Below are 20471 nucleotides of genomic sequence, written 5' to 3'. Positions count from 1 at the left end.
ATGTTTTGCCTAAATGGAGACCAGACCTCAGCAGTCTGAAGACACCTTTTATAAGCTAAGCTCTTATAGGTGAAAGAGAAGCTTTTATGGAAGCATTAAGATGTGACTAAAAGCTTGATGTGCATATCAGTAATATTCCAGTATTTCTAATTCCTTGTGAGAGCAGATGTAACTACAGCTAAAAATGTATAATCTACTCCTAGGTCCCCATGAGTTCACAGCCTTAAAATCTGGATAGATGCATTCAGGCACAGCATTTCTGTTTTGTTTCAACTAAAATGCTCTTGGATGTCTTAGGCTTTTGGCATGGAGCACAGAGCATACTGTTGAAGCCAGCTCTTCAGTTGCAGCCCTCAGACAGGGTTTGCAGGGTTCACATCAGACTGCAGTCTACTTGGTTCATCTTCTGCTATTACACACTGTACTATTTCTGGTGTCCAAAATGATGTTGCAAGTAATGCTGTTCCCTAGGCCGATTTCTGTAGCAGTGTGTCATGGTGTGCTGGTAGAACAGCAGGACAAGGGCAACCTGTTTAACAAAACTTGGATGTTCCTGTGGAAGAGTTTCAGCTGCTTGTCTGAATTTAATGCAGGTCTTCAGTGGGTTGTGTGGATTACTGAGCTCTGGACTCCACCTGCTGGGTAAACATCTACTAGCAGATCTCCAGTCTCAAAGCATCTGCTGTGTGTTACTGGGCAGTCAGTAGGAAGGCTTTTCAAATCTGCTGTCTCCCTACCTCATGTCTAATTCTGCTTTAATTGTTGATTATCTGGAGAGCTGTGGGAAAGCAACATCAGTAAATAACTACTAAGCAAAACACAGGAGAGGGAGGGCCTTGTGCGCTGGTTGTAGGAGTGAGAGGGAGGAGGTACAAAGCACCTCAAGGTGGAATGTTAAGCCTTAGCTTTCCTGGGCTTGGTGTGGTAGGTTAAAATAACTGGCCTCATCCCTCTGGGCTACATGAAAGTGGATTATCCTGTTATGCATGACCAGTTAGTTTACAATTCCATTTTCTTTCTATATTAGCTTGTACAGCCTTTATTCCTCAAATAACTTTAGGAAGTGAAAGAAAAAAGTAGTGGTGAGCAAGGTGAGCCAGGGATGTGAAATACGAAAGCCTTTCCGAAGCATTAAGCATGAGTCCCGTAGCTGGGCATAATAAAATAACAGGAATAGTAGGATCTGCCAGAAGAATGAAAGACTCTTAGTTTAATGAATTAACAGAATCTGGGGAATGTGTTCCCTGAGGCTAAATGGGGACACATCTCCTTATTCCTTAATCCCTGCCTGCACAGGCTTGATTCTGCTTCTTGATATTGTGGAATGCATCTTTGCCATAGCTACGGCTGTGGGGAGAGACCTCAACTTTTGAAACCTGTGCAGTCCTCAACGTACTGGGAGTTGCTTTTCCTTCCAGTACTTGCAGCTCTTCGTATTAGGAATGCCACTGTACACCACAGGACCTGCAGGGGAATTCTAGTAGTTTTAACTTCAAAAGTCTTGTAATAACTTAATGGGTTTGCTTGGAAAATCTTTTGTGAAGAAAAAAGTGTGCATCTTCCTGTCTGGCTTCATTCCCCTGCCCTGGTATAAACATGATAGGTATAGTCTGGCTAGACAAATAAAGATATGGAATATGTATATGGATATAGCTTGCTTTTGTCCTTGTAGGGGACTTGCAGGTTGTGGCTTGGGGGGTCCTGCTAAATCTGCTGTAGCTCTCATGGTACGTTAATGATTAAATGGTAGGAGTACTTGAATAGGTGAAACTGCTCTCAGCATTCTTAAGTTGCTCAGTAAATGGTAGTGTGTTTCCTCAGTAACAGCAAACCCTGCTAAGTGTAAAGCTATAACCTGCCCGTGACCCTGCATAGCAAAAGAGTATCTGGCAGAGCTCACATGTCTGGATCGCTTTAATTCTGTTCTAACAACAGATAAGCTGTGAAGTGCTGTTTTGCTTTGAGAATAGGTAAAGACTTCAACTCAGATGCCACTTGCAGCTGTGACACGTATTTCTTCCTCCAGCTCTTGCCAACGAAGCTAGAACAATAAGTGTCTGCACATATTGGAAACATCTGCACAAATTGTTTCCTCCGCAGAGCTATCTACACAACAGACAACACTTCATTCAGCAACAGGTTTTAGTCCTTTCCTTGGTAGTACCATTAAGTAAACTACATTCAACTTGTGCAAAGGGATACCAAAATCCTGTTGTCAGTGCTGCAGATCTTGATTGATGCCTCTTAAATGCTCTGGTCCAAACTGCTAATTGCATTGTGCAAAATGAGACCGGGATCAGTTTTCTGATACTAACAAACTTCTTCAAAGCAGGAGTCATTTCCTGGCAAAGGTTAAACTGTGGCAGGGAAGGCCTGGAGGTTTGTTTACACAGCCTCTAGGCTGCCAGAAGATGCTACACTGGATTAATCTCATCTTTCAAGATCTCCATTAACAGCTTTGATTGTTCTGCAATGTGTATTTTTCTAGGGCACAGGAAACCTTCATGCAGTGGGATCAGTGCAGAAGATTTTATAACTTCCTCATGGCAGACAACATGAAGAAGATCATCCTTTCTCACAGGTACTGCAGTACATCACTTAGGGTCAGTTGCTATATTGCATATTTCATTTTACTCCTTTAAAATAGAGCTTCTGAAAGCTTATGCACCAGTTCCTTGTTTGGTAGTCTTTAGATCAGTCAGCAGAGAAGGGGAACCTGTATCAATCTCATTCATATACTATAAAATGTACAAATAAGCTTTGATCTTAGAAGAAAGCAGGCTTTGTCTTTTTGCCTTCTGAGGAAACTTGCTTAATGAATCAACAAGATATGCACAGGAAAACTTTGCAATTAAACTTCAAAGTGGAGCGTTCTGCATCTGTTTCACTTCTAGCCAAAGAATTGCCTATTCAAGGAGCTTCTTGTTCTGCCACGTACTTGAGGTAGGACTAACCTTCAAGATCTGCTGTTTATCAAATAAGCAAATAGACAAGTTGTAGCTCTGGCTTCTAGCTGTGCCTCTAGAAAGAGCATGTAGCCAGCAAAGTACTTAGTGTTGCTGTCCTGGAGTGCAAGTGCTCTTGTAGGATCCCTGCGCTGCTGTTGCGGTCTGTGGCTCTCAACCTAAAGGAATGTGTATGTTAAATAGGTGACATGCTCAATGTTGTTGTCTCCTCCATCAGAAGTTCTCTAGGTACTTCTTTCTAGGGCCATAAATGTGTAAGTATTTCATCTGTGTATATTTGAAGTTGCCTAACTCAAGGGGAGTAGCAAAGACCCATTCCAGTTAAGAGCATGTGTCACTTGCAGACTTTTGTTTCACTATTTACACTCCTGTGCAGTATCAAACACTTGTAGAGGGACTTAGGGCAGCTGACAAGTGGGATGAGCCATGTAATTCCTTCCAGATTGACAAATATTTAGACAACTTGTTCAAGTTTAACATGTGAAGTTAGGTAAGCTCCCATTAAAAGTGCTTAAATTCATAACCCAGAAAAAGCTAGTGCTGGCTTGGAGGCAAGTCTGTTAACTTTTTTTTTCCACATTCTCTCCTGCTGTGAGGCAACTCCCCCAAATCAAACTTAACCTCCCTCCTCCTCTGCCCTGCAGCTCCCTCTGAAAGGGAATAAAACCCCTTTCCATCTTGTAGCTTTTGTTCTGTGTTAGGGGAGCAGTTTGTTCTGGTAAAGAACCACATCCTCTTCTGAGAGCAATAACTAATTATGACAAGTGTCCATAGTAAATACCTTTCTACTAAGGTAATGCCCCAAGTAGTTTTTGCTGTGTGAGCTAACCTAATATCTGTGCATGAGAGACTTTAAGGCCAGATGGTGAAGGAGGTGCTATGCCCATAACTCCTAGTGACACCCAAGCCACCCACAGGTTTGGTGTGAAGCCAAAGGACCCTCCCTCTAACATGCAGCCTCTGTTCCAAATGCCCCAGTGCTATCTGTTCTGGGAAGATTCTTTTTAAAGGCCCCTTGTGCAGTTTTTCAGTGTAACAGGAAAACATTCCTCTGTGAAAGAGGTTATTAGGGTGTCTGTTATGCCTTGCTGCAAAGGGAGTAGGATAAATAAGCTGTGCTTGTTCCTAAAAGCCTCATGTGTATGTAGCCCACTTCTAGTCTTGTCACACTTGGTAAGCTCACTTGTCCTTGAATGGGTCATGGGTTTCCTGCCCTTGTCATGTTATTTGGATGTTTTTCTTGATGTTACTCTTTCAGGCAGGTTCTTTTTGGAGATAATGTGAAGAAGCCACAGAGTCTGTCAGATGCTGATCTGAGCAAAATCTATACAGCAACATCCCTTATGCAGATTGATGACAACGTTATGAGGTATGAAGGGTGATTCTCTGATCCTCTGTAGAACTCTGAAAGCACCTTCTCTTTCAAGTGTTGCTCTTGCATGCCCCTTGCTGTGCCTGTAGGAATCTGCTGAAACACAATGCTGACAACCTCAATTCTTCCTTGCCTTCACACTGAATAAAACTTGCCACAAAAAAGCTTGCTATTGACAGTCACAGCTTCTGAAAAATCCTCCAGGAGGCATTGAGTTATCAGCGACATCTGAACCTGCAGCCTTCAGTAATGTAGGAAGAGGCCAGCTCTGCCTGCAGGCCCTGGCAAAAACCAGTGCAGAATGTGGAAAGCAGCTCAGAACTGCTCATGAATGCCCTTTGCCCTGCTTCAACCTTGAAAACAAACCCTCCTCCCCAAAAACCAGCACTGCCTTCTCAGCAAGTATTAGGGTTAGCTGAGATAATGCAGCTTTTTCTACTTGTCATTCTAATGCCTTGCGTTATAAAGCAGTAGCTTGTTACTGCCTGTGTCCTTGAAAATAACGTAGCACTTCAGTGGCAGTGTTCATACCATGGCATGTTCTGTATCAGGCATTGACACCTTTCCAGGATGAAGCTGTAAACTGTCAGCTATGTGGCTATAACACTTTTGACAGACTGGGAGTGTTGCTGGCTGCTTTGTAAAAGCTGTTCCTAGGGAAGTCTCCCTTCTTACTCCCTCATTCTTGAGGCCTTTCTAGTTTGGGCCAACAGCTGTGTTGTCTCCTATGTCAACAAAAAGCCCCCAAAAGCACAAAACTAAAAGCACCACCACAAGCATTTGAATATAGGTTTACTGAATTCTTGGGTTGGGATGGAGTGCAAAGGATTTGGCAAAGAACTGGAACCACACTGAATGCTGGGTAGCTTATAGGCAGGCCTTTTTGTCTGGTATGTTTAAGGTTCATAAACCAGTGGGTTTGTATTTGAAAAAGCTTTTGGGTAAAGATGTAACTCTTCCTTCCATATGTACAAATAGGCATGATACTTTAAAAGAAATGCCCTGAAGGCTGCTAGGTTTCAACCTGCATGCTTAACTTGCCCATGCTAACAGAATGTTTGAATAAGTACAGAAAGCATAAAGGCATGTGCTGCCAAAGGAGCAGAAACACTGGGTGGTAAAAAAACCTTGTCTGTGAAATTGAGGCATCATTCCTATCTCTGCATGTATGTCCTCACTTGGAAGTGTCACATGGGTACCAGAAGCATTTGCAATGACAGTCTTCTCTATTTCAGGAAGTTCCATGGCTACAGTTCCCTGAAGGAATACTATGAAGAAGAAAGCTGCCAGCATTATTTGCACAGGGTAAGCTCTTGCAGTAGGGACTGCTCTTGTACCTTCATTTTCCTATTGGAAAGAAAGTGCTCCATGGTTTTTGTTGTTGATACCTACACCCAGCTGTCTAAACTGGGATTTTCAGAAAAAAACAGGTACAGTTTATTGAATCATGGAATCATAGAATAGAATCATAGAGGTGGGATTTCAGTTCTTGCTACCTTTTAATACCCTGGCTAAATGCTCTGGGCTCATTCAGCTGAACTGCTCTGAGTTTATGAGGATAAGATGGGAAATAGGTGGTGGCATAGAGCGTGCGGCTTCAAGGAAGAAAGGCTTACTCTGGATACTGTGGAGGAGGCTCAGGATGCTGTCTGAAAGATGCTCAGCAGACCGAAGTTTTGCAGAAGTGGAACTGGAAGATTAATTCCTCCTTGATCTACTGAGCTAGAGGATGGAGACGTTCCAAGGGAGTTTCCTGGACTTTAACCAAAGTGTCCGTAACAGAGCTGGCGCTAGCTGCCTGATACTCAGAGCAGTGCAGAATGGAAAAGGGTGTAGCTATTTGAATTCTGAGAGTGGAGAAGATCTGTGAGTCCATCTGTACTTGTCCTGATGCACCCCTGCCCCTTTCTTACTATTGAGTTTAAGATGTTCTGCACTGGTGGAAAGCCATCAGTCTTAATTTCTGACTCTTTCTGCTTTTCTGATGCTTCCCCAAGTACAGAGCAGCTCTGAAATGAGAAGTCTTGATTGAGTTAAGCTAAGATGCTTTTATAGTAGATAGATTGAAATTCAGATACCAACCCCTTAATGTTTTTTCCTTCTCTGCCATGTTTCTTGATGCAGATCTATGTTCCTCTTCTGTTGGTTAATGCTGCTGATGACCCTCTTGTGCATGAGAGTCTTCTGTCAATTCCAAGAGCTCTTTCAGGTATGTTGAAGCAGTCTCCTCCAGCTATGCATACTTGTGTACCTGCAGCTTCCTTATCACATCATGATCCATGATTTCAAAGCAGCTTAATGTGCCTCCTTACACCTGTAATCCTGTGAGGTGTACTAAGCCACTTTAAATTACCAGATGTAGAACTAACAAGGCTAACCTTGATCAGGAGGAACTTGAATCCTTTCAGCCGCCTTGTGCTGGTTTGGCTGTTGTTGATAGCCAGCAGGTTATCTTCAGTTTACATTCTTGAATGGAAAAATGCTTCCTCATGTCTTTATTCCTCACTGGGATTTAGTAGAAAGGTAGGTAATTACAGTGTTGATCAGGTATGGATGGACAGCCCCCTTTGCTGATAAATGCTGATAAATAACACATGTATGCCTTATTCAGTACTGAACTTGAAAAGACTTCTGTGAGCTATTTTCAGCCAAGGAAAAAAGGGCAAATTATCTCTAGAATCTCAGAAGAGGGAGCTGGCTGCTGCTTCATCACACAAGTAGTGCACAGGAAAGGAAGCGGGGTTCATTCTTTTCCCGGTTGAAAGCTGTGAGCATAGAATTTATCCACAGCTGCTTCCAGACAGAAGCAAGCACAGGGATTTTCTCACTATACATGGAACAAGGTGGCTGATGCACTATCAGTGCTTAGTGCGGCTTGACGTGATGTTAGCAGTTCTAGTTCCACAGTACATGAGTTAAAGATGTTAATGTGTTAAAGAATGAATATTATTATGGAAATACAGGCATTGCTCAGATGCCCTCTGTACTGACTGGGATCTGCTCCTGCAGACCGCCCTGTCCTGTGAAGCAGTAAGGTTACGTGCTTTGAACTTCAAAGTGGCTTTGACCTTTGTGCATTTCTGCTTCCTATACGATTGCTCCTTTGGTTCAGATGCTATGCCAAGGGTTGAATTGATTTATCGCAACAAGACTGTTTCATTCTCAGCTCAGAGATGTTAACCTGGAACTTTCTGCCTCCTTTTGTTTTACAGAGAAAAGAGAAAATGTCATGTATGTGCTGCCCCTTCATGGAGGCCACCTGGGATTTTTTGAGGGGTCTGTACTGTTCCCAGAACCTCTCACCTGGATGGATAAGCTCGTGGTACAGTATGCCAATGCCATCTGCCAGTGGGAGAAGACAAAGTCTCACTGCTCGGACACAGAGCAGTCTGTATCTGGCCCTGAGTAATTGACCCAAAGACTCTAGATCACTTCAGTGTATCTTCCCCCTTTGGGAACATCTTGTTCCCTCACTTGCTGCTTCAGGTTTCCATTTTCCTTGATATCCTATGGCTGGGGTTTGATCATAATCTTTTCTTGCAAAGTGGACTTAAAGCAAAGGTTAATATCTGGTCAGAGTATTTTTGCATATAGTCACTTGGGTTTGTAATTTACTGCTCTGTCTGAAAAATTAGGTTGCTGTGACTTGTTACAGGGTTATTGATCTCAAGGCTGCTTGCTTTAATATAGCAGAAGTTTCAAACATCAAAATCCCTTCTCCTGCTGATCAAAAACTTGATCTACAGCATTGTTTAGGTGTAGGGAACAGGGTAACTAAGGCTCTGTTCTGTCCCTGTGCTGGAAAAATCCTGTACCAAGCCACAGGACAGAGCATTGTTCAGTCTCTAAGCCACTAAAATGTGGCTTGAAAAAAAAGATGCTTGACTGCAAGTGGAGTTCCAGCCTTGCACCATCTCAAGGGGAAGCCTTTTAGTTCCTAGGAATGCACTTACACAAGTCAATCAACCTAAAAATACTTAACTTTTTCCATGCTTCAGCTGTCTGTGGATTGGGTGTCTTTATGCTGGAACTCTGCGAAAAGCTGCAGGCTGGTAATACCGTGTAATGTTTCTGTGTAAACATGTTCTCGCACCAAGAGTATATCAGTCACCTTTGCGTCCTTTTAAATGTAATCATCTTTTTAGTACTGGGGTTTTCTTTGACCCAGGGCTTTTTGAAGCTGGCTCTGGCTTCCAAATGGAAACCAGTGATCAAGAATCTGAAGGATCTTTCTGTGAGCTCAATCTCTCCTTAAGAATATTTCATAGAGAAGTACTCTCAAGTGGTTTTTGGACACATGACTTGCCTTACAATTGATGAGGAACTGGTGTTCTCTAGCCCTGTGCAACTAGAATGGTATCTCTGCATGGCTAACTACTTCCGTATCTGTGTAAAGGCTGCAGGATTGCTGGCTCCAGTGAGACGTTGGGCTCTTCCTCACTTGATTCCTTTTTCACAACCAGACATCCTCTTCTGGTTTTAATGTGTGAAGCGTTAAAGCTGTTGGCAGGAAAGATGCCTACTCACTTGTGCTTTTCCCCTCAAGTGGTGTTATAGTCTGTGCCAAGATGGCTATTAATGACTCTAGTCTATCCACCAGAAGGAAAGCTGTCCCATGACAATCTGGAGGCTGAAACCTTGTGGTAAAGATCTTTTTTACTGTTTGTTCTGTCAATATTGTAGTCTCATTAATCCATCCTTAGGACTGCTTTATCACAGTGTCAGTAAAGTTCTTCTCCTGTCTCACTTCCCACATCAGTTAGCACTTTATTGCTTCAGCCTTGGTGTATGTTCCAGGCACTTTAGTTTATAGCTTAAGGGTGAAACAAGCTGCAAGACTTCAGTCTGGTAATGTAGGGGAGCAAGCTTTCTGGAGTGCCCTGTCCCTGAACTTCAATAGGTTGGAGAGGTGGGTTTTGTTTTAATAAAGCAATAATTAACTATTGTAGCAAAGGTGCATTATCGTATCAGGAAATTCCTTTAATTTGCCTTAGGCCAGACACCTTGGCCTGTTACAATGAACTGTGGATTTCTGCACATTCTCCTCATTAGCAAATTGGGTTTCCTTTTTGGTTCAAAGAAAAAATTTGGCCAAGTAAAGTTACTGCAAGACTTGCCCTTTCTTGTGGCTATTCCTTAAGAACTATTTTAGAGCATCAGGTAGCAAGGATATTCTTAGCTGATGGTCTCTATGTTGTTATGCTCTTATTCATACTGCATCTGTGTACCGCTAAAATCTGTCATAAGGTGCTTCAGGTTTTTGCTTAAGTAGCTGTTCATGTAATATTCATTGGATAGGACTTAAATCTTGCTTCCACAGAAGTGGAGTGTAAACAACACTTGTACACATCAAATAGATGCAGCATAAATTTAGGTGTGTAGAGGGATGTGATTGTTATCTCCAGTGGGTTACAACTTTAGAAGTGTTTCAACTCTCATCATATATTACAGCTGTAGCTTAATGGAGGTTGTGGCTGTCTGCCTTGAGGAAACAAACCTGCCCTCCCCATGCTTCATGTGTCCTTCCCCAATTCATCTTTACTGTGCTAAGTATCAACTTGAGACAGTTCTAGAGGAAGAGTCCTTGGTACTGATACTGCTGAAGAGCTCATCACATAAACCAACATGTGGATACCTATGAAAGGTCAATGTGCATCTGAGCTCCTTTGAGAGCAGAATATCTGCTGTCCTCAACTTGAGAGCCTTATCAAAAGGAGGGGTGCTCTGCTCAGCTCCCCAAGTGGTTGAAGCTCTACCTTACTCCCCAGGACCCCAGACTGGCAGAACAGTTCAGCTGACTGGCGCAGAACATGCAAGTCAGGAGGGTGGGAACTGGCTGAGAAGGTTAATGCTAAGGTAAAGCAAGTGTTTTGTCTCTGCTTTTTGGCCAAGTCCCTCTTACAGAACACAAGGTACTTTACTTGCAGCTTCCACTACATCAGATTCGCCAGCATTTTTAATGGTCCCTTGGTTAGCTTCTAAATCAAGAGTGTTTTCAGGTGGGTCTGGCAGTGTTGTTGTTGCACTGTAAAGACAAATGTGAACTTCCCTGCATTCTTCCTGAGTGTTTTCCTGCAGTTCCTGTTTATGAAGATACAGGTTACAAAGGGCATTAAGCAAAGATGTTGGGAACTATTAGCTACAGTACTGAATTTAGCCAATATACCTGTGTGTCATCTGTCCTGGGTCTGTCACAAGTCCCCAGACCTTTGACATGTGGTGCCTTGCCCTTTCCTTCCTCCTTCCCTTGACATCAGCATATCTAGAGACTTCAGTAACAGCTCTCTCAGAGCTTTGGGGGCTTTGCTTTTTAGGAGTAAATGAATTTTCAGACACTGACTTGTGAGATACCTCTGGCAATGTGCACTGTACAAGTGAGTCTTGACTTAAAGGACCTTTGTGGGCAGCCTACAACTAGCTACAGTCTATTTGAAGGCTTAAAATAACAATGTCTATAGGTAGTGGATCACTTTCAGCTCTCTGCTCCTCGAGCAGTAGGGAGTGAGTCATAGAAGGAGGGTTTGCTTTGCTTAACATGTGATTTGCTGCTTTACAATCCCAAAGTTCTTGTGTCTATTAACTCTCCAGCAGTGTAGCTGAAGGTAGGTTGCCTAAGTGAGTGCTTCAAAAGAGCAGAGAGTAGCAACTTGAGGATTTAATTGCCAAACAGTTTAGTCACCTGGATTCCTTCCAGGTTTTGCTAGAAATATTATGCCTGCCTGGAGCTTATTGAAATGCCTCTCAGCCTTTTTCCAGGAGACCAGAAAAGGCCCATGCCTTGTTTTACATGTGTAAGTCATTTGTTGTGAAGAGCATCATCTTGTTTCTGGCTTGAGTCATGCTCCCTCTGTCTGTATTCCTTAGGTGGGTCTGCCTGATGGGTAGGTCCCAGAGCCACAGTGACTCAGAGCAATATGTAGGTGAAGAGCAAACAGCTCCTCTTGGTGTGAGGACCTTCTGGAGGTTTCAAATGCCTCAGAGCAACAGCAGCCCAAGGGAGGGATGCCTTGTGACTGTACCCCTTTGTCACTGGGAATGTGGGTTACACTGGCCTGGGTTTCCTCAGCTGTTGGGGGAGCTTAAGTGTAAGTGCCATCAATGAAGCAAAGCAGATGCCAGCTCTCCATGCTGTGGTGGAAGAGTTTCTAGGATTATCCTGAACTGTCGTGTTCTGAACATGTCTACTCTTGGGTTTGCTGGTTAATCAATGGATACAAACACTGCAATCCAGGGCAGCATTTGTCAGGTTGGCTCTGCTGATTGAACAGCCCTTTTCAAGTCTCTCTTAACTCTTTTCAGAAGCTCTCACCCTGCATCACTTGAGGATAAAGGCTTTTCTTTTTTCCTCACCCAGTAGCATTGCCTAACCCAGGTAGTTTTTATGCCAGTAAGAAGCACTATATATCCCATAAGGTGGCTCTATGCATAGCCCTTTTGCTTCTGTTTGAATGACAAGCTCTCATTGTCTATCTCTGGTCATGCAAGAGCTTTGATTAGATACAGAACTTTCTCCTAGGGTCTCTGCTATAGTTCTTCTGGGATGTTGACCCTTCCCATGGCTCCTGCCAACTGGGAAGTCTTTAAAAGGCCAAACAAATCCCACTTGTATTTGATAGAACCAAACCCTGCTGCTTAGCCCAAGTCAGCAGCTTCCCAAAAGAGCATGTTTTCTCATTGTGTAACTTGTCAGCTTGACCATAATTCCTGGTGACAGATCACTGGGCATTCTTCTTGAGAAAGCAAAACCTGTTCCTCGAAAACCCCCAACCCAAAGAGGTGTGGAGAGAGCTGAGGAACAACAGACCTGTGCCCTTGTTGTGCCCATGCAGCTGTGTTAGAGCAGCCGAGTGGCTTCTCATGTTCTTGGTGAGCAGTTTGCTATCAAAATACTTTCCAATTGGCAAAACTCTACTCTGTGACTGTCCCTAAATGCTGCCCTGAAACAGCTTCGTATCCTGAGACACCCTCTCTGCTGCCATGTTCTGAGTCGGATTCTCTGGAGCTGATGGCTGCAGAGGAGATGATTTGCAACTAGCAATGCAATTTTTCTATATCTGCTGATGTTTACCTTTCAAATGATATATATAAATATATATAAAACAATGTCTGATTTTTCTCTTTAATTTTTGTTCTTCTGTGTGGTGTAAAATGGAGATCATTGCAAAGCAAAATGTAATTTTTGTTATCTTTTGATTCAGTGGGTTTTCTTTATTTAAAAATAAAGGACTTATTGAAGCCAGTGCTACAGGTAGTGACTGTGTGCAGTGCTACTGGTTGATGAAGTCTGTCACTTTTAGGCCATGCCTTTCTTGCTCCCTTTGCAGTGGGGAGAGAATCATTTGATGGGGGAGTACATGGTGATTAAAATGAATATGTTCCCTCAGTTATGAGCTCTGATTTAGCTAAAGGAGGAACAAGAGGAATCCTTTAGCCCAGCCGTTCCTGCAGCACAGAAGGCCTCTCCTCTGTGATGACCGCTTCCCTTGAGGATGTGGTGAAACTCTGGGCTCATGTTTCTGCAGAAATCACCGTGTGTCGTTTGTCCCTATTTGAGAGAGGGTGGATTTCCTAATCCTTCAGCTGCTGGCAGAAGAAACACACAACAGTAACACTGCCATCTCTGAGCCCAGGGCAGAGAGAAGCCCTGCCAAAAGCATCACTTGACTGACATTAAGAGCCCACCAGGTTTTTACCTACAGACCAAGTAAGACAGATGTGGAGGGTAACTGGGACTGCTGTTGGCGTGGCTGGGCTGGACCAGGACCATTGCTGCTCCTCCTCTGTAATGAGAACTGCTCTGTGGGAGGCCGTGCTTTGTGCTCCATCTCTAGTTTATTGGCCATTGTAATTTAGCTGTTAGATCTGCTTCAGAACTTGGTCAGAGTCACTGTGGGGGGGGAAGCTGAGGCATGTGTGGATGATGCTCACTGCTCTGCTGTGCTATTCTGTGTCCCCATCAAAGCAAGCTCCTGGCTCACACCGTGTCCCAGCAGTGTTAAGCAGCCACAGCAACCTCCCAAGAGCTGTTCCTGTCCCAGTCCCAGTCCCAGGGGCAGCAGTGTGCTGTTCTGTCTGTGCACATGGGGCTTTGTGTCTGTTTTTACAAGTGAGCTGCAGTTGCTCTGTCTCCCAAGCAAGCTGTGCTGTTGTGTTTGCTCTGGCCTGACGGTTGTAGGGGCTGTCACACGTGCTTTCCTTGGGATGGCTCCAGCTGCTTCCCGGCCCTGCACAGTGCAGAGCCAAATGCAGCAGAGAGGTGCCTTTCGCACACATTTAACCCCATTGCCTCTGCCCAGACATGCCCTATCCTCCCCGCAGCTTCGGAGCCCATGTCCTGTTTGGTTTGAGCCAGAGCCAGTGCCCTGATGAATGCAGCTCTTGTCAGCACCCAACACTCCAGCTGCCTTTGGGTCGGGGTTTCTGCTGGTGAAAGGTGCCCATGTGTAGCTGAGAGGGAGGAAAGGGGACAGAACGAGGGTGACAGAAGGTAACCTGGGCAGAGACCAGCAACTTGCTCATCTCCAAGCCCTGCTGCTGGCCAAGGGAGGAGATGATGGTCTGGAACAGATGCCTGGCTCATGAACCAGCACAGACTGCCTTGCCTGGGGCACAGCTACTTCTGCCTCCCTCCTCCCCAGACCAGTGCTGCTGACTCCACATGAGCATTGGCTTTACCATCAGCAGAACTCATTTTCCAGGCAAGGACCCTCTATGGTGGCTTTTGGTGGGGCTCTCTCCCACAGCACAGTACTAGGAGAACGAGCTTCTGAAGGATGCAGGAGGGTATGTTCTGCTTGTCCCTCACTCTCCTATGGGTAAATCCATCTCCTAGTCATAGCAGCTGCTGCAGCCTCTGTTCCTCCTCCCTCCCTCCCTGCCTGCCTGAGCAGGAATTACACAGAGCCTGGGGCACTGGTTGGGTTCCTGCATCTTTTGGGCTGTTTTCTCTTTCCTGGTTAGAGCAGATGACTGAGAAGTGGGGGTCCTTGTGCGGGCAGGGGTCATGCTCACATTAGGATGCAGGGAGGATGGAGACCGCTGGTTCCTTGGCCTCTGTGCCAAAGGACAGTCAGTGATGGGGTGGCAGAGGTCTGCTAGCAAGCACTGACACTGCTGGCTTCCTCAGAATGAGGAGCACAGCCAGTGTGCCTACACCCAAAAGGAGCCCTGTTCCTTGCCACATGCCATAAGCAACCCCAGAACTCTGCTGTTCAACACCACTTTATTTCTGCCTCGCTGCAGCCCTCCCTTCCCAGAGCAGACGCTCCCCTGTCCCCTCACCGCAGCTCCAGGGCTGGTATCCTCCTTCCTGTGCTGGCTCCTGAGAGAAGGATGCTCTGCCTGGGAGGGACAGAGCTGCCGGGCAGCCCGCTGCCTGGTGTGGGGAGGCAAGAGGAGGGACAGGCAAGGAACAACCTCATCACGAACAGTCATCCAACCAGTGCTACGGCAAGGGGGTGGCTGGGGTTAGGGAGCCACCCCTGATCCTACTGTGCTGGGTTAGAGAGCTGTGTCTTCAGCCTCGATGCGCGGCCCAAAGAGCTTCTCTGCAGTAGCTTTGCCGTCGTACTTGGGCAGGGTGCCACCAAAGTCTGCTGGCAGGATGTCAGCATCAATCTCCTGGTAAAAAGACTCCAGCTCCTCTCCGTGCACAAAGACCTGGAGGGAGATGGGAGAGACCAGGGCAGCGCTTCTCATCTCCTGCTTCACCCAGGGACATGCCTCTGGTCCCTTTCCTGCACTCACCCTCTCCAGCAGTTTGCTCTTCAGGAACGGTTTGACCACGTTGTAGGTGGTGGTGAAGTACCAGGGCTGGTGGATGAAGTGGACGGCCTTGAACCGCGCTGGGAAGGAGTCCTAGGATGCGAGACACAGATGGTTACAGATGGTGCTGTCCACACACAGCTGGGCAGGCAGCAGTGGACACCCTGGCACTGCCATGGCTCTCCTCACCCCATCTCCCATTCTCTCCTTGATGGCCCCTTTTTCTTCTGACCCAGAGGATCAGCAGCCCCAGCCCCAGGGAAGCTAGAGCCTTCCATAGGGCTCATAGCTCCTGCTCCATAAGCATGGTCACATCTCTGCTGTGCTCCTTCCCTGGGGAGAGCCAAGTGTCTTCAGCCTCTGGTCCAAACCCTGCCAGCCCTGCCACTTCCCTTCCCTGAGCTTTGATCCCCCCAGGGCCCCCTGTTTGGTGGGCACAGGCTCTGCCTCCTCACCTGCAGCATGTCCACCATCTTCTTGAGCTCGGAGGGTTTGATCCCTGATGCCTGCTGCATGGTGAAGCCCTTGAAGTTCTCAATGATGCAGAACCCATTGATCTGGGTCTCTTCGTTTTCCAGTAGCTTCTCCAAGATAACGCAGTAGGCACGAAGGATCTGATGGAGAGGAGGCAGCAGGGTCTGTGTTAGGTCTCACTTCCTGCAGACTCCAGTTTCCCAGGATGTGCTCCATGGAGCATTAGCCTGGGTCTGCCTGACTCCAGCCTGCTTGTACAGCCAGCCCAGGGCTTCAGAGCAGGGAGGGCATTGCAGGGGATGCTCAACAACCACCACATTCCCCTTTGAAGTCAGATCTGGTGTCAGTGACACCTTGTGATCAAATTCAGAGCTGAGCAGAAAACACAGCTAGGGGAAGCTGTGAGTTACATAGATACCTCTGTGCCAAGAGGCCCTTTCTGTGCCTTGTGCCTCAGTTTCCTCCTTTGCCCTGCTGGCCCCTCCTTTCTAAAGAACCTTGATTTAATGGTGTGGTGCCTTTCTTCACCCCATGTTACCAGGGCTGGGGAATGCACCCCCTGAATTCATCTGCATCTTGCACCATGTCAGGGGGAAGGAAGGAAACCCTTTGGGATGGGACATAGAAGGAACCCTTTGGGATGGACCATTCTGTCATGCTCCCTCAAAGCATAAATTCAAAGGGTTACAAGTTTGCTTCAACCTGGGTGGCTGGAGACTGTGTGTGGACACGTGTCCATAGGGATGTCGTGCTCATACGTGCCAAGGGGCAGGATCGCGCCCGCTCTGCTGAGCTGACCTCGTCGAAGGTGATCTCCTCGTAGTCCCAGTTCTCGATGTTGAAGAGCATCACGACCCGGCCATACTTGTCCCTGCTGGCCAGGATGCCAGGGTAGCCGGCCTCGATGGTGCTGCGCACGGCCTCGGGGCTCAGGTTGTCGAAGAGCTCCGGGTACTGCTGGCGGAAGCTGACGTAGCCTGCAGAGAGGCAGGAATCAGGAGGACAACGTGGCTGGTGAGCCACCAGAGCACTGGTGATGGGGAGACGTGCCTGGGGTCCATACAGATTAGCAGCGCACCAGCCCCATTGTGCTCAGTGTTACTCTCCCCATATTATCCCGCATCAGCCTCCTCTCTAACACCTCAACAAGCACGTTTTTCCCTTCATTTCCCTTTTCCCCTTGCTCCCTGTTAGGGTGGTATCACCCAGCCCCCATCCCTTGGCTCCCTGCAGGCACAAAGTAAGGAATCTCCTCCTGGGAAAAGGCAGGCAAACAAAACAGCTCCAATGGGAGCCAGTGCTGATAATTACAACTCATTATCCCCCCCCCAAGCTGACACAAAGAGTGGAGCCGGAGCCAAGCAGGGGCTGCCCTTCCATCCCTATGGGTCATTCCCAGTGTAGGGAAGGGGTGCCAAAGCGCCTCAACCTGCCCTCAGCCCTCGAGGGATTGCAGGGGTGCTGAACCCATCAGGCACCATGCATAGAAGCATCAGGATGGGTGCAGGACCAGCTGCTTACATGGGTACAGGAAGGATATGGGCATCTCCAAGGGATGCAGCTCAAAGCAGCTGGGTTTGCTGCACAAATAGAACACCACCAAATGCTTTTTCCCCCCCTATTTTGTCCCATAAATCGACATGGAATGGGACTGTTCTGGCGTTGTGGGATGCCTGGTACCACCCTCATTTATTTCCTTCCCCATCCCAACTCTTTCCCTGCATCCCGCCTCCCAGCCCAGCACCTCTCCCAACCTTTCAGCAGGTCGTAGGCCCTGTGGACATCAAACTTGCGGGCACGAATGAAGCGGAGGAGGAAGGAGTCGTCCTTGTCCTGCACCTTCTCTGCCACCGCCTGGCACACCTCATCACCGGCCGCCCGCTCCCGCACCAGCTCCCGCAGCGCCTTCACTGCCACCTCCCTCTGCTCCACCGTCTCGTTCAGCTCATCCTTGGCCTGGAAGCACACCCCAAAACACCCCAATTAGGTACCAAAAGCTGGGGGATGCAGCGATGCTCTTGCAGCACCCTAGCACAGGGAGTGCAGGGTGTAAGTGCATCGCACTCAATGCAAGAGCCTGCTGAGGGTCTTCTCTGCCCCCCCCGGAAGGAGCAGGAGCCCCAGTCTGTGCCTGCGCCCCATTCCCCATATCCACCCTCACCTTCTGCATGGTGTGCGGGGGGATCTTCTCACACCTCCCAAAAACGGGGCCGTGGTCCTTGGTGGTGAGGTGCTCCAGCTTGGAGCGCAGGGCCTGCTCCTCCTCCGAGATGATGCGGAAGGTGCCCGTCTGGGGGTGAGGAGAACATGTGGGGTCTCCCCAGCCAGCCCCCATGCTCCCTGCCCCGCTGCCGGTCTCCTGGGGTAGGGAGCTATGGGGAAGGGCATAGAATCCATAGGGGGTGCAGTGGGATGGGATGGGCTGTGTGCTGAGAGCAGCCAGGGGGTAAGGGGTGCATGGGGTGCACCCCATCCCAGCACTGCAGGGAGGGGATGCTCAGAGCCTAGGGGATAGGGCAGCACAGGGGCAGTACTCACAACCGCAGACATGTCGTCCTCTGTCCTCTGTCCTCTGTCAGCTGCAGGACACTGGGAGAGGGAAGGAGCAATCAGCAGTGACGGGGTCCTAATGGTTTCTGCATCCCCCCCTATGCCCCATCCCTGCTCCTCTTGCTCAGGGAAGGGTGGAGGCAGATACCCAGAGGACGCCCCCATCCCTCCTCAGTTCCATCATGTACTGCCTGCATCTGCCTGGCAGCAGCCTTGAGAAGCACCAGGGATGTTTGCAAAAGCAGCTTAAAGATGTGGGCATTGATCATCTGACACCATCCTTTTTCTGGCTCTGGGGACATCTCATAAGGACCTCCCGGCCCCATGAGCTCACCCAGCGCTGTTTGTCTCAGACCACCTTCATGTGTGCAGAAGTGGGTGCCCAGCTTTGGCCAGGCAGCCAGCAAGGTGCTTTTATTGCCTTTTATTTCTACCAGCCTGCTATCCCCAAAGTGTTCCCCAAGCCCTCAAGCCCCACTGCTCCAGCCCAGAGCCCATCATTGGCTGCAAGGCTGGACTATGATCCTCGCAGCATCTTTCCATCACAGTCTGGGTTAAAGACCTTGTTCTCATGCCCTTTGAGGAGGAGGAGGAGGGCTGCCTTCATCCTACCTCCAGCACTCATCCCTGCTCCTGCCTTTTGCACTAATTTCAAGCCCAGGCAGTGCAAGGGATGCTTGGCTCCAGCTCAGTCACTTCCACCAGCTCCAGGGTGAGCATCCCCTTTTGCCAGGCACTAAAACCAATCCCAACCCCAGCAGTGCCATGTTAAGGGCTGGATGAGTCTCCAATGCAGTTATTTCAGCTGGGAAAAGCCCCGGATACTCACCAGGGATAGAAAAGCTGAACTGAGGGTCAGTGCACGGGGACCGAGATGGACGCGTGGAAGGCAAGGCCGGAGTGGAGCAGGCAGAAAGAGGGGCAAAAGCTTTGTAGAGTCAGCGGTTTGGGATTAGACCGTCACAAGGCATCAACTCACTGCAGCTTTGTAATTAAGGCAGCACAGCCCCGGCGAGAAACCCCATTCCAGCATTACAGAAGGCAGCTGATGGGAGGGAAGGAGGGAGTTGGGGCTGCGCTGGCCAGCCCGAGTGTGCGTGGAGGGGCGAGCCGGGATGCCGGACCCGATTAACCAAGTATAAAAGCTCCTTGTTGTGTAACTCGCTCATTAGCACGGGGCAGGGGCAGGCGGGGGCTGGCTGCCATCCCTGCCTGCTCCCCCGGGCAGAGCGGGTCAGGGCTGTTCCATAGCTTCTGCATCAAAAAGCATGGCAAGGTCCGGCTGCAGGGACAGATCCATGGCAAAGGATGCTCCCAGGGCTGGTCCATCCCAGGGCTCTCCAACTCCTCCCAAACCAGTATCCGTATGGGTCCCTTTTCAGCTTTTAGAATGAGAAAGCATGAGCAGATCATTGTTTTTACAGCATCCCAGGTGATGGTTTCCTGCTTGGAGCTTTGGGAACTGGAACCCTGTCCATCCCTGGGGTGAAATCATGAGGAAGGGGAGCCCAGGATGTGGCAGGAATGGTGCTGAGCACATGTATGGGTGCAGAGGGGTGGCAAAACAAGTGTTTTGGGTATGACCCAGCATGCATGGGGTGGGGGAGCCCTTGCAGCCTTAACTCTTTGGGCCTATGGTTGCAGGAGCTGGGTGAGGATGGGGCCGTGCACAGCTCTTTTCCCAAGCCTAGAACTGGAGCTCAGCCAGGCTCTTACCACACCAGGGATTTTGGGGAGGCGGTGGGGCTGGGCTGAGTGCCGGGCAGGACTGAAGGGGCTTACACAAGGCACGTTTTGTAATGCCACCGGGATTTACGGATTTGGTTTCCACGGGGCTGCCCTGCAAACAGAGCTGAGACCCCACTGCGAGGGAGGAGGAGGAAGGCACGAGACTCCTGATGAAGGGCAATGGGGAGCGGGGAGGGAAAACTCAGACTGTGCCAAGACCCCAGGCAATGCTGCCATGGCCAGAGGCATCGCACACTGAGACCCCCAAACCTCCTTGTCCCTTCCTATGCCAGCCCTAGTGTAAGGCTCTGCTTCCTCCTAAAGCTAGTGCCTTTGTCTGCAGAGCAAGATGGTGTGTGATGGGGGGATATCATCCTGAATAACCCCAATAGCCCTGCATGGGGACGGCAGAGGGGACCACAGGGGCATCCTGGCCATCACGCTCATCACAGATGGAATACTTCTGCAGACTCATGTGTAGCCCCTGGCATCACGGTGCTTTGTCCTGCGAAAAGGAGTCTTGGGATGGTTGGCAGCCCCACGGACAACCCATCCCCAAGTATTGTGGCCATAGCCCTTAGGACATCTCTTGGCCAGGTCCAGTTATCCCGCTCCCC

At 48.3% G+C, this 20471-nt stretch overlaps 2 protein-coding genes across 2 annotated transcripts in view; one reads left to right on the top strand and one right to left on the bottom strand.

Annotated features, from left to right (window-relative positions):
* Window positions 1-12577, top strand: part of ABHD2 (abhydrolase domain containing 2, acylglycerol lipase) — a 28115-nt gene extending 15538 nt beyond the window's left edge. The window contains exons 5-9 of the mRNA XM_062630552.1: window positions 2489-2581; window positions 4225-4335; window positions 5574-5643; window positions 6463-6547; window positions 7551-12577. Of these exons, the coding sequence (XP_062486536.1) occupies window positions 2489-2581; window positions 4225-4335; window positions 5574-5643; window positions 6463-6547; window positions 7551-7747 (556 nt within the window). The 3' untranslated portion in view covers window positions 7748-12577. The remainder of the gene's footprint in view (window positions 1-2488; window positions 2582-4224; window positions 4336-5573; window positions 5644-6462; window positions 6548-7550) is intronic.
* Window positions 12578-14498: 1921 nt separating this feature from the next.
* RLBP1 (retinaldehyde binding protein 1) lies at window positions 14499-19766 on the bottom strand. The gene is made up of 8 exons (XM_062630541.1): window positions 18956-19766; window positions 18115-18165; window positions 17738-17866; window positions 17331-17532; window positions 16375-16553; window positions 15558-15716; window positions 15085-15195; window positions 14499-14997 (listed from the first exon to the last, which is right to left on the bottom strand). The coding sequence occupies exons 2-8, from the start codon at window positions 18124-18126 to the stop codon at window positions 14839-14841; spliced, it is 951 nt and encodes a 316-aa protein (XP_062486525.1). The 5' UTR covers window positions 18127-18165; window positions 18956-19766; the 3' UTR covers window positions 14499-14838.
* Between the last annotated feature and the right edge of the window lie 705 nt (window positions 19767-20471).

This window comes from Pezoporus occidentalis, unplaced genomic scaffold, assembly GCF_034315485.1.
Source record: "Pezoporus occidentalis ecotype Australia unplaced genomic scaffold, CSIRO_AGI_Poc_V1 ctg11, whole genome shotgun sequence".
Taxonomy (NCBI): Eukaryota; Metazoa; Chordata; class Aves; order Psittaciformes; family Psittacidae; genus Pezoporus; species Pezoporus occidentalis.
Note: the sequence above shows the minus strand (reverse complement) of the source record. Positions and strands in the feature narration are given on the sequence as shown.

What these genes read in the sequence shown, in the direction of transcription:
- RLBP1 (XM_062630541.1), bottom strand. An exon ending in CCCCGCACACCATGCAGAAG is followed by an intron (nt 17,533 to 17,737) that starts GTGAGGGTGGAT and finishes GTGTGCTTCCAG; the next exon opens with GCCAAGGATGAGCTGAACGA. An exon ending in GGCCTACGACCTGCTGAAAG is followed by an intron (nt 16,554 to 17,330) that starts GTTGGGAGAGGT and finishes GCCTCTCTGCAG; the next exon opens with GCTACGTCAGCTTCCGCCAG.